The sequence below is a fragment of the Lathyrus oleraceus genome, chromosome 4 (genome assembly GCF_024323335.1).
Source record: "Lathyrus oleraceus cultivar Zhongwan6 chromosome 4, CAAS_Psat_ZW6_1.0, whole genome shotgun sequence".
Classification (NCBI taxonomy): Eukaryota; Viridiplantae; Streptophyta; class Magnoliopsida; order Fabales; family Fabaceae; genus Lathyrus; species Lathyrus oleraceus.
In genome coordinates, this window is record NC_066582.1 from 254,703,297 (window position 1) to 254,716,538 (window position 13,242).

The 13,242-nt window shown below is 38.6% G+C and overlaps 1 protein-coding gene across 3 annotated transcripts; it reads right to left on the minus strand.

Moving 5' to 3' along the window:
• Positions 1–709: 709 nt before the first annotated feature.
• LOC127074937 (amine oxidase [copper-containing] zeta, peroxisomal) lies at positions 710–6,273 on the minus strand. Of its 3 annotated transcripts, none has more exons than XM_051016362.1 (12): positions 5,875–6,273; positions 4,506–4,606; positions 4,117–4,422; positions 3,893–4,005; positions 3,484–3,814; positions 3,177–3,392; positions 2,826–3,062; positions 2,552–2,737; positions 2,243–2,383; positions 1,626–1,894; positions 1,346–1,427; positions 710–1,198 (listed from the first exon to the last, which is right to left on the minus strand). In XM_051016362.1, the coding sequence occupies exons 1-12, from the start codon at positions 5,975–5,977 to the stop codon at positions 1,076–1,078; spliced, it is 2,208 nt and encodes a 735-aa protein (XP_050872319.1). In that variant the 5' UTR covers positions 5,978–6,273; the 3' UTR covers positions 710–1,075. The 3 variants fall into 3 exon arrangements, with proteins under 3 accessions (XP_050872319.1, XP_050872318.1, XP_050872317.1); XM_051016361.1 differs by having other exon boundaries at positions 4,506–4,615; XM_051016360.1 differs by having other exon boundaries at positions 4,506–4,654.
• Between the last annotated feature and the right edge of the window lie 6,969 nt (positions 6,274–13,242).

Genomic DNA, 13,242 nt, shown 5'->3' on the forward strand with positions numbered 1-13,242 from the left:
ACATGACTTCATCTCATTTGTGATCAGAATCACTCTGGAGATTTAGTCAGGTACCTTCTCATTGTTCTTCATGTTGAGATTCTTATACTGCTTACGTAGAGACTGAAGCTTCACCTTCTTCACTGATGCATCACTGCCGTAGCACCGCACCAGTGTGTCCCACGCAACTTTTGCTATTGTCGAATCAACGATTTTCTCAAACACATTCACATCCACACACTGATGGATGTAGAACAACGTCTTTTGATCCTTCTTCCTCTGATCACGCTGAGCATTTCTCTGCGCATCTGTTGCATTTTCTGGAAGTACAACCTAAACGTAACCATTGTTGATGAGATCAAGAACATCTTGAGCTCCAAACAACATACGCATCTGAATCATCCAACGATTTCAGTTCTTGCCATCGAACACTGAAAGTTTGTTACTCAGATTACTGTTTCCGTTCATTTTCAATCTTATGCAATACACTCAGATCTCACCTAAACACAGTGTTTCCCAATCCTACAGAATCTAGTAATGTGATTCTGTTACAATTCTGAAAAGAAATTCAACACGAATTCTCCGAACATAAATCGATCACACAACGTCTCACCGTTTCACTCGTATTTTCCGTGGTGTTTCCCTGTGGATCTGAACCGAAGCTCTAGATGTCAATTGTTGGTGCACAAGATGATAAAGATGAACAATGAACAAGAGAGAAAAGAGAGAATAATAACAAACTTCCACTACTCATGAAATGGTTAGAAATTGGTTCCACAGACAAATGCACACACACACACAGCAAAAGGAATAAAGATACTAATGCTCACACCACTCACTTGCTTAAATACAAGTGGAACTTTTAGGAAATACTAAAATACCCTCTAACAAACTCTCAATAAGTTTCTACAAAATGTGAATTAATTCTAACACAAATTACACAATTGACCGTTTTAAAATAACCAGATTTACACATCCCAAGCGCTAATACTAAATATTAAATATTCGTATTAGAGGTGGAACCACTTATTCAAATGAAGACACACAACGACCTAAATAAGCTAAATGGGCCTGAATATCTTTGCTTTTGGGCCTTTCAAAGCTTGGCAATTAGCCCGTTCTGACTAGGTTTGGCAGGCATGCTATTCTCCCTGTCATCCAAATCACTTGGGCTTGGAGGAACATCTATGGCTGGTGAGGAATTGAAAAACCCATGTGGCTGCATCACATGTATATGTACACAATAAGATTCATTTTAGATGTATTGTGAGCTCAAATTCTTGCATATTTTTGGGGTGCAGAGTGTTTCAATATCAATCTCAGACAAAAAGACTTATAAGTTATAAGGTAAGGTGAATGGAAATACCATAAGCATAAAACCGATGTGTTCCACGGGCATAACAGGCCAGTCTTCCAATCGAGGAATGTGTGTCACCCCAAATACGTACCTAAAACATATCCGCCAAATCATAATAACGTTAAATGCTTAAAAATACATTTTTTTTGTCCATGTAATTTTTTCAATTTTATCTATGTAAATTCTTTTTTGAGAAAATTTATGTAATATTAGGTTTGTGATCATTGAAGCTATGAATGTATGTTATCATTGATATCATATTCCGGGAAAAATGAACGAATAAACTAACCAAAGAACGATATCAGCTTCTTCCAGTGGTCGATTTTGCTTAACCCAAGTAGCCAAACCCTCTCCAGCGCGGGGATTTTGATTAGGAAACTCTCCACCAGGATGCATTTCGCCGCATGCATAAGAAGTAACCCAAAGATTGTGCTTCAAGAAAGCTGCTCTTCGCAAAAACTTAGCCTCTGATCCGGCTAAAGGTAAACAATTTGAACCAGGAACTAGTTTGTAACCAGTTAGATTACCAGTTCGGTTCACACTCCTCGTGTTCCTAACCTGAAAGAGAAGTAAAATGAGTAATTTCCAGGTTAACAGCTTAACTATATATACACATAGTGAATATGGTTGCAGGAAAATGCACTTGAAAACACTGAATATAGATTAACTAGTAGAAATAGAAGATCATCTGACTAACTTAAAAACTTTGCAGCATCTTCTATAACTTACAGAACAGAAGACGCATAGAACAGCATCCAGATTTGAAATTATAGAGATTGCCCCTGTTACAATTTCTACAGTGGAGTGTGACAGAGAGCAGACCATATGACAAAAATAATCAACTTATGATACTTTTTCTATCCTTTTTTTTTTGGGGGATCAAAATATGCAGGAAAAAAAACTTACAATCCAATGACGAGCAGATAAAGGGTCACAATCACGCATTGCTTCTAATTCTGATTTAAGCAGTTTTTCCTCGGCATAAAATGCATTGTGGTGAACATTATTCTCTCCCGGCTCTTCAACTTTGACATTCACCTCAACAACCTAGGCAGATAGGCGGAGGATATCGGTTTTATTTATATTTCTCCATCGTATATCAGTTTTATCTTAGAGAATAAAAGTTGTTTTATTTTCTCTTCGATTAAATTGGTTCTCGCAGTTTTTCTAAGGACCTAAAATAGGTCTACACTCAAAATATGATTGCGTGCTGACCTGATTAAATGCTTCACCGGGCTTGCAATCAACTGCCATATCCATACGAGCAACAAAAAAGTGTTGATGGAGAGGCGCATATAATCCAGGAGCAATAGTTGTGCCGTATTTTCGAGTTTCTCCTTGTTGCAATGCACCTAAGCTGAGAATTCCTGTGAGCTTGACCTCAGCTTCTATTTTTCCATCCTGCAAGGAGGAAATCACAAATGCATAGTTACAGAGAAATCCAACTCCGTGCTTGATGTTCAAACATTTGCATGGATAATTGACTTGCCTGATAAAAATGCCAGTAAAATCCATACTCATAGTTAGCCACAGTGCATACAAAAGACACTGTCAGCCTTCTAGACCGTCGAACTTCAGCTAAACCTGTTCTCCAATCTTGATGCTTCCATAACATACCATGATCTTCTTCATGCATACAAACACAATTCTCTATAGTTTCAACACCTCCATAAAAGTTTGTGAAGTGCGCATTGAAGTACTTGATATAGCCTAAACAATCACAACCCTGAAATAACGGCATTAAGAAAAAACAGATTTGATTACATGTAAACCAAAAAAGTTAAAAGGAGAGCAAATGAAGATGTGAATGGTTGGAACATAAGACAATAAATGCATTGACCTTCTTGAGTGAATGAGCATTTTTACCGAGGCCATCTTCCCCGGCATCAAAAGCGTTTTTCCTATAGTGAGGATCGTTTGGATCTCCATAAGGGACGACCATCTCAACAAAACTCAATCTGTGGGCCACAGGCCTTCGACCACGACTTCCGTCAACATATGCTACTGAATAAATAACCATACCCTCCCTAGGAGTGAATCCAATACGAAAGTTCCACTGCAAAAAACGGACTATTAGTTTTAGCATTTCTCAATTTTGCTAGCTCATATGAAATAATTTTAGAAAAAGTACATAGACAAGTAACCACCTTCTGCCATTGAACAAAGTGTCCATTAACACGAAAACTTGGACCATCCGGCTGAATAATCTGCAGGGGTTTCACATCACTTCGGTCAACTCCTCCCCGAGATTCACCAGAAGTATAATTTCTTAAAGGATCGGCTTGTGGTAGGGGGACAAGTTTACGATCTTCGAACTCAAGGACAACCATATTTTGCATGTCAACGAGTACGTGTATTCCTTCAACCGGACGAGCATAGCCATTTTCCATAGGACAGTCACTCTCAGTCCTACAAAAGAGTAGCGGTTTGGCAAGTCTGCGGCTTGGAGCATCAGCTTCACTGTGATAGCCGGCACACCTATAAGTTTCAACATAACAAGTATTAGAAAAATAAATTGTAACATGTCAATGCAATTATCTTGATGTAGTAGCTAACCAAGGATCCACCATCACAAGATCCATATCTTCAATTCCTCTCTTCTTCATTGCCTCTCGAAACGGAGGAAAGTCCTTTACAACAGCTTCACATTCAGCATACTCCACAGCATCCTATAGTTGCAGAATCAACAATGCAAACAGACAATTTTGAATAGGTTTTAGGTCCTATTAAAAATCCTAATTTTTCAAAGCCATTCAAATTGATTAAAATTATATATTTACCATGGGAGGCTGAACATCTGGAACAACCGTAGAAGAAATCACTTTTCCCCTATGATGTCCACCACGAGTTGTTGCATGAACTTCTGTAAGCTCAACAATCCATATGCTTGTCTCATTTGACTTCTTATTATAGACAACCAATCTCGCTTTCCTTGGAGGAAGTCTCGATGGAATCAAAGGTCCGCCTTTTGTCCTAGGGAGCAACGAGGGTTGGAATGGAGGAAAGAAGTATGCATCTGCTAATGCAACAACTTGCTTTTCTGGTTCTACCAAGTCTACTTCGATGAACCGCATGCTATCCCTCACCTAACAACAACATTATCAAAGATATTTATCAGCATGAAAACTCAAGAAAAATCTACACCAAAAGAGGAAAGTGTTTAATGTACCTCAGGTGTTGCTCCGGCTGCTCGAACAGTTGCTACAGCTACAGATATTTCAGCAGCAAGAAGAGGGTCCAAAGGATGGCAAGTTTGATCTCTCGACATTACTGTAATACCTATGTCAGACGAAATGGTTTTTTTTCTATCTTTTAATTCTGATAGAAGAAAAAATTTCATTGAAGAGAAATAGAAGTTAAACTATGCAGCAAAGATCGAGAATAACAGCAAAAAACAGCCATGAAAAAAGCAGACATAAAACTTAGTATACAACAAGGCTTCCTAAGCCTCCTCCAACACAAAATACAGCAACAAAATTGCATCACCCATGAAGCGAACACCACGGAGATGCTTTAGTCGTAATTATGTCCCGATCGAAATTTCGGGGGTTAAAAAAACAGTCGTGTAATTTGAACAACTAAATTTAGACAACTTTCAAGACAACTTACCAAATCATAGCTATGAAGTATCTACCACCTTTCACCGGTGCCTATAGAAAACATGTTGGACACCTCAGAAAAAAAGACGTGTCCATGTTTGTATCAGACACTGACATGATACTTGTGATTACATGTAATTTATTTATTTTTCAAATTATTATCGTGTCGAAGTGTCATGTCCGGTGTTCGTGTCTGTGCTTCATAGCCTGTTGGACACAAAGTAAGTTCTCCCTTCCAGTCGGATATTCAACCCATGGTCTTAAATTGCACTCCGCAACCGCAATTGCGACCAGTAGACTCCGCAATTGCGATGTGATTTCAAATCACGCGTTTAGCCGCATTAGAAACCATATCACACAATTTCATACATGTTTTTTCAAGTATTTTCATCAAATCTCAAAGTTTATGAACCCTAAAACCCAGTTTACAATGAAAAACCTTAACATTAAGTATTTTCTAACATTGTCTTTCAAACACTTTTCAATAAAAATTCACGCTGCAACGGCCGCAATACGCATCGCAACAACAGCAATGCCCACAATCGCAACACCCGCAACCGCAACCGCAATTTAAAACCATGATTCAACCCTAAACCCTTGCTACTTGGATCAATCACATGGTGGTTACTACTAACTTGTGCTTTAGTTACACATAGTAAAATTTCCCTCAAAATAAAACTACTTTGATACCCTAAGTAACTTGTTTAATCAACCCAAACAACTCAAATTTGAACTCTTTCTATTCCTTCTAATCATTCATTACCAACATCTATAATCCTAAATCAAAGTCCGCAACCGCAATGGCAGCTGTATCCAACGGCATTTTAATGCAATAGTGCAACCACAACCGAAATTTTAAAACCATTCCAATTTTATATGATCAAGTCAAACACAAAAACAATGACAGAAAAAATAAAATTGAAAGAAGCAAAAATGAACCTTTGGTAGAAGCGGTTTTGGAAGGAGGGTCATTAGAAGAGGTTGCAATAGCAGCAGGTTTTTGACAGCAAATAGTCGTCGTTTTTTCCTCAACTGTGGCCATTGCAAAGGATTAGCGAGTTCACCGTTGTAAATTCCGCTGGAATATTCCACTAACATACAGTAGTTATAATCACTCTTGTTTCACCTTCCTTCCACAACCAACATTCACTAAATTCACTCCTAAGATCAACAACACAAACAAGCACTAACAGAAAACACTCTCACTGTTTTGAAGTAATAGCTATATAGGTAGAAAGAATGAGGAGTTGTGATTGGATGAACAATAGTTAGTGATATATAAGAGATTTTTCAATGGGTTACAGCAAGAAGGTGAAGAAAGAGATAAAGTGGGGTCCAAAAATAAAAGAAGGAAGGATGAATTAAAATGGCTAAGGTGGGAATATGAGTGGAATGGGTTAAGAGGAAAAAGACAAGGTTGCCAAATCAGATAGTTAACCATTATTAATACCAGACAAGAACACAATACCCAAAATGGATGGAATGAAGCATCTAGGGTATTGTACTAATAATGCAATTCAAATAATGGCATGATGTGGGACCCTTTCTTTCTTTTAAATGTAGAGAATTAAATAAGATTTAGAGGAAGCATATCTAATGAATATGAGGTGTTATAAAGTTGAGTTAGTAATAAGGTGTTTTTGAATGAGGAAAGTGGATAAAAATTGTGAGTGAAATACCATAAATGTATTAATGATGGTGAGAATATCAATAATTGATAAAACTAATTTTGTAAAAATATTATATTTTTATTGTATTTTTAACATGTCTAAATTTTTTTTTTAACTACACTTTGTTCTTGTAAAAAAGTATTCAATATGTGGTACCTCTATACTGCTAGGGATAGTAAGATGTTTTAGTAGTTTTTTATGGGTTAGGGCTTGCTCACGGCGGTGAGAGATCTTGTTTGGTGGTCTATAATGGTGATAAGGGAGCACACTCATGTGAGGTGAAAAGCTTTGTATTTTTATGGTGTATGTCGTATGTTATTACGATCTGTCTCTTTTCGTGCTAAGGATGACGTATTTATATAGTTTTTGGATTTGTAGTTAGGGTTTCCTTGGGAACGATAACCGCCCACTTTTTTAGTGGTGGATTGTTGAATACATATTTTCTAAAGAGACGTGGATTAGTCTGCAGACTATGACTTCTCTCTGGCCGAGGAACGTCTTTTTCCATATTTTCCATGTATGGGCGAACATGAAGCACTTAGGGCGAGATAATCCATAATTATGAGCGACATATGGGAGTCGCCTCTCGTAGGTAGTTGGAATCCTCCCTCATTTGATTTTTACAAATATATCACTACACAATCACCCAAGCGAAATGACTTTCATAAAGGACGAAGTGCTTTAAACGACAAAGCGCTAGGACATAAGTCTGGCGGACGAGGTTATATGTTAGACTCAGAGTCCCTCAGGCGAGGCGTTGAGCCTATCGGGCGGGACTTCGATCAAGCCCTCAGAAAAGACCTTAAGTTAAGTTTCTTAGTCTACACTTCAATCGCGTCCCTTGGAAAGGACCTTAGGGTGAACCTCGTTTAAGGCAACATCAAGATCCTCGGGTGAGGTATTTTAGACGAGCTTGTTTGATGAGACTCTCGGTTCCTTAAACAAGATCATATGTAGAGCATGTCTGATGAGACTTCAAGTCCCCTAAGTGAGGCTTTTAGCTCATCGGTCGATAATTGAATCAAACCCTCAGACAAGACTTTAAGTTAAGTCTCTTGGGTCAGACTTCAGTCGTGTTCCTTAGGTAAGCCCTTAAGTTAGGCCTTGTCTGAGGCGACATCAAATCTCTCAGACGAGGCATTTTATATGAGTCTGTTTATTGAGATTTTCAGTCCCCCAGGAGAGATCATATGTTGAGTCTGTCTAATGAGACTCTAATTTCCCCCATGTGAGATCATATGTTGAGCATGTCTGATGAGACTCAAAGTCCCTTAGGAGAGGCATTGAGCCCCTCGGGCAGGACTTCGATCAAGCCCTCAAACAAGACTTTAAGCTAAGTCTTTTGGGCCAGACTTCGGTTATGTCCCTTGGGAAAGACCTTAGCGTGAACCTCTTCTGAGGCGACATCAAGTCCCTCACGTGAGGCATTTCAAACAAGACTGTTTGATGAGACTCTCAGACCCCCAAGAGAGATCATACATTAAACATGTCTAATGAGACTCTAAATCCATTAGACGAGTCATTTAGCCCCTCAATCGAGACTTCGATCAAGCCCTCAAGCAAGTCTTCATGTTAAGTCTCTTGGGAAAGACTTCGGTTGCATCTCTCGGGAAAGATCTTAGGGTGGAATTTTTTTTGAGATGACATCAAGTCCCTTAGGCGAGGCATTTTAGATGAGCCTATTTGATGAGACTCTCAGCCCACCAAGGGAGGTCATATGTTGAGTTTGTCTGATGAGACTTCTGAAGGTGTGAAAAACACAAGAAATGGGGGTTTAAATTGGGTTTTACAAAACAAATTTTTTTACCAACTCAAGAACACCACTTAAATGTTAATAACAAAGAGATAAAAACACAAGTATTTTTATCCCGATTCACTTGAAACTCAAAGCTACTCCAGTCCACACGTCAAGATGATTTTTCCTTATACACAAGGACTTAATCCACTATAATCAGTTGATTACAATAATCACAAAGAATAATCTTCTTTGTCTTTTCAAGGATCAGACTATACCCTAGTCTCCTTAAGGACTCATAAAGAATAACCTTTTTTGTCTTCTCAAGGATCTAAGTATACCCTAGTCTCCTTAAGGACTCAAACAAATAATTTGAATAATATTTTGTGTGTTACAAGTTGCTTCTATACAAGCAGATTTTACACAAATGATAAACAATTGCTCAAAGAAAAATTATGTAGAAAAAATGATAACTTTGTTAAGTTTTTGCAACGCTTCAGTATTCTTCTATATTTTATTTTCTTCAAGTCTCCAAGTCTCACTTATATAGCATAAGAAGAAGACCGTTGGAGGGGGAAATGGGGAAACCAAATAGAGTGGTTGTTCACTATTGAATGGTGAAAGGAGTGATATTGTGTACTGTCCTTCGTCCACAAATCCAGTGACAGATGTGATGTATAGTACTATCCTTACCCATGAAATCAGGTAGTGGAAAGAATATTTGATTTATACTATGTACTATTTGATCAAGTGCCCGATCTTATCTTCAAATTCATTGGCTTTTGATGAAATTTGATAAAGCATGAAATGAAGAAACATAAAGCTAAATTCAGAAACATCAAAATCTTCGGTCAGAACCTTGACAGCGTTAGTAGTCTGACTTGAGATCTTCGGTATCTTCAAAGTCTTCAGAGTCTATAATTAGAACCTTGATAACCTCAATGTCTGGCTTGAGATCTTCAGAATCTTCAGCTAAGTAACACAACTTCAGAAGCTTGCTATTGTTTGTAAGCTTGGTGATCAGAGACACGTCCAGAAGCATGAACTGAGAGATGCAGCAACAACATAACATATCCTCATAAGCTTCTCATGAGTAAATCAACACAAAAGCAGGAAGATCATTACAACAACAACTTTGAACATCTTTCAGACCTTCTTATGACTAGCGCAGAAGCGAAATTGAAATTCATTATTTAGAAACTGATGACGTTGCATGTCATATACTCAGAATCGAAAATGGTTGTTAAAGCTACACAATAACAAACCATTAGGGTACCAAAATTGTTCTCACATAAATACAACATTGATATCATCAAAACTCAAGGTATAGATGTAGAACCAAATCTTGTTCTAGCAATCTCCCCTCTTTTTCTGATGACAAAAACATGTATTTTGATGAATAGTTATGTACATGGTAATCACATAAGGATACATCTTACAGAAGCACAAAGCTCCCCCTGATATGTATAATCCTAAAAAGATAAAATCAGACTAAAATAACACTTTTCTGAGTAACCTTTTTGAAGTACCAGAAGGATCTTACATCCGAATCTAGTTTATCTTCAGAAGTTGCTTGATATTGTCCAGAGCACTAGTTTGTTAACATCAACATTCTGATGAGCTTCACTTCATAAGCTTGGTTTAATTCTTTTGAAGAAGCTTCAGAGTCTGGTTATCTTTAGAAGCTTGAATTCTGGTTCTCTTTGAAATTCTTTTTGAAGAGAGCTTTCAGAACCTGGTTAAGAATACTTCTTAAAAGATTGATTGCCAAGTCTGATTACTATTGAAGTTATACTTCCTCAGTGCTTGATGCCGAATTTTCAATTCTTCAAAACTTGATGCCAAGTTCCCCAAGTTCCAAGTTCAGAGCCTGGTTTTTAATTCTTTGAAGAATCAATGCTTGGATATGATTCTTGGTTAAGATTCTTTCTTAAGCATCAGCGTGAAAGTTTTTCGGACTCAGGTAGTAGACCATTTCTTCAGAAACTGGTAACTTACATTCTGATCTTTGAAACTTAACCCTATAAAACAATTAACAAACTATTCTTTGAAGTAGTTGTTAGTACAAAACATTAAGCAATATTTGGGTTCTTATTCAGGAATATAGGTATGTCAAAATCAATTACGATTTACGATTCTTTCCCCTAGGTATATTTCTCCCCCTTTGTCATCAATAAAAAGACATAGAAAAAAGATATAAAAAAATGTAAAGAAACAAACATGATTTCATTAAGACATGTGCCAAAAGGAAGAAATGATACAATTGATTACTGTCGCATCCGCGAAAAAACAACCGGCGGGACTCAAATAAAAACACAACACAGAGCCGCCACTGCGCGTTATTTATCCCAAAATAGGGAAAGGAAACGCTCAGAGAAACCTGGAAAGGAAATGGTCTCGCGACCAAAGAGAAAGGGTAAGGGAGTCGGTTACGCAAGGGGAAGGTATTAGCACCCCTCACGTCCGTCGTACTCGACGGGATCCACGTTCTAAAATAAAGAATAGGTTGCTAAACATCACACACACACACAGGGAACGCGGGTGGGGTTAAGAGAAGGGAGCTCGATAGGACGTCGCATCCTATGCCTACATATCTCGTCTGGAACGAGAATCAGAACCACTGTAGTTCGGCTTACGCACGCCAAACAACACAAAACGCACAAACAGATGGCAAACATGGAGCCCGACAACCACTCGATGGAATTACGTCAGCATCCGAACCAAAACACGCACAAAACGGCAAACGTGGAGCCCGACCGCCAATCACTGGGCTTACGTCGGCATCCGAACCAAACACACAATCAGATAACAAGTAAACACACACAAAAAAGAAAAAGGTTGCCCGGAGTGGTCTCGCACGACCACCTGCCTACATACCTCGTCTGGCACGAGGATCAGGGCGATGTAGTTCCCCCTCAAGGGAAAGGAAGAACATGCAAACTAGTAGGGAGTCGGGAACTCGAGCCTACAAGTCATCAAGCAAGCCAGAAGAGACGCTGAGACGTCAGAAGAAACGGCACACACAGACTAACAGGGAGTCGGGAACTCGAGCCTGATAGCTGCCAAATAAAACACACGCAAAAAAGAAAAGGGTGCCCGGAGAGACCTCGCGCGGTCTCCTGCCTACATACCTCGTCTAGAACGAGGATCAGGGCGATGTAGTTCCCCCTTCAAGGGAAAGAAAATCTAGCCAGAAACCAAGGGAAGACACACTACCAGGGAGCTGGACTCGAGCCTAGTGTTGTCATGCATCACTACCCTAAGTTCAGGTTTCTACCTACTTGCACAACTGCAAGCTAATCCTATCCAGGAAAGAAGCAAGCATACAAGCATACAAGCAAACAGCAATCAAATATTCACAAAGCACACACTATAACCAGTCAAGTGAGGCTCAAACAATGGGTTTGACTGCCGAAGCAAGTCATCTGTACATGGGTATTATTCGCTCTTAACCTTGCCATTACGAGGCTAAGGTGAAGTAGATGAAAAGGTGAAGTGAGGATGAGACCTCACAGCTCTTATCCCTGACCAGGGAGAGCTTCTGACAAAGGAGCGTGGGTCCAGAATGGAGGGGCCCTTCTACGCTCAAAGACTCTGACTCGATTGTGCAACAGCACCAGATCTTGGGTTTGTGTCCCAATGCGTCAACACACAGCCGTGTGAGCAGAGGGACGACTCACAGAATAGTGGGGAATAGATTGCATATCCCTTTGATCCACCAATTTCCTCATAGAGGTCTTTACCTGCTTGGCACAATATTAAACAATCACAAACATCGCCTCTTAAGGAGGACTTCAGACAGTTTGCCCGGCCAAATAACAGACCGGGTCTCCAGACTACATGAAGAATAGAAGTCCTACCTCAAGTGGCTTAAAAACCAAGCAGCAGCAAGCAAGTTCTTAAAGAACTGTAAGCAACTAAATGTACCTGAAATCAATCAAGTATCATCAGTACTCAGACAAACAACAATAAACAGCAAATGTTAATCAGTCAGACTATACAGATTAATGCACACAAAGGCAAGCTATAAGCTCAAGCTCAAGCTTCACAACCTACAAAACAAATTCATGTTAGTTCACAACATCAAACAACATCAACTTAATTGACTTGGATCATTCTCCTTAAGCGTTGTGCTTTTCATCCTGAAAAATCAAGCAAATGTGAGACACAAGACCACTAGGCCAAGCCTAGGGTCCAAAAGTGAGAAAAAATTCTAAACAGCAAGGGATCTTCAACCAAAATCAAATTAATGCAATTCAAAAGCAAGAGCAATTAATCCCATACTCATATCACTCATCATATTCATTTCATGACCAAAACAAGTCAAACTAGGTCAAACATAACACCAAACAGAATAACTTCAATCAAAAGCATATCAAAACAATTCCAAAAATCCTCAAATAATTTACACCTAAACAGGACATATTCAAGGTACAGCATGTCAATTTTCAGCTCAATTGGACAAAAGGAACTATGTCAATGAAAATCAAGAAAAACAGACACAAATATTCAAGCCAAACCATATCATCAACACATGCATTCACTTCAAAAATTCATAAGTCAATGAAAACAATTAAGAAATGAATGGGACCAAAACAGGGATGTTCTACAATGTGTCTACAACCAGCATACCAACTTTCATGTTCATCTAAAACCATATGAGGATTTCACATTAAATTTACAAACATGTGTCACATGAGCTTGCACAATTGACATACAGAGATGAAAAATATCAATCAAATTGAAAATGCCACATAAAAATCCAAAAAATTCACATAGCATCTCAACATATCAATGATCATACATGCAAAATTTCAAACCATTCTAACAAGCATAGGCTAGGCAAATAATTTCATGAAGTTGCCCTAATTAGGTGTGACACAAATTGTCACACCTAAGTTC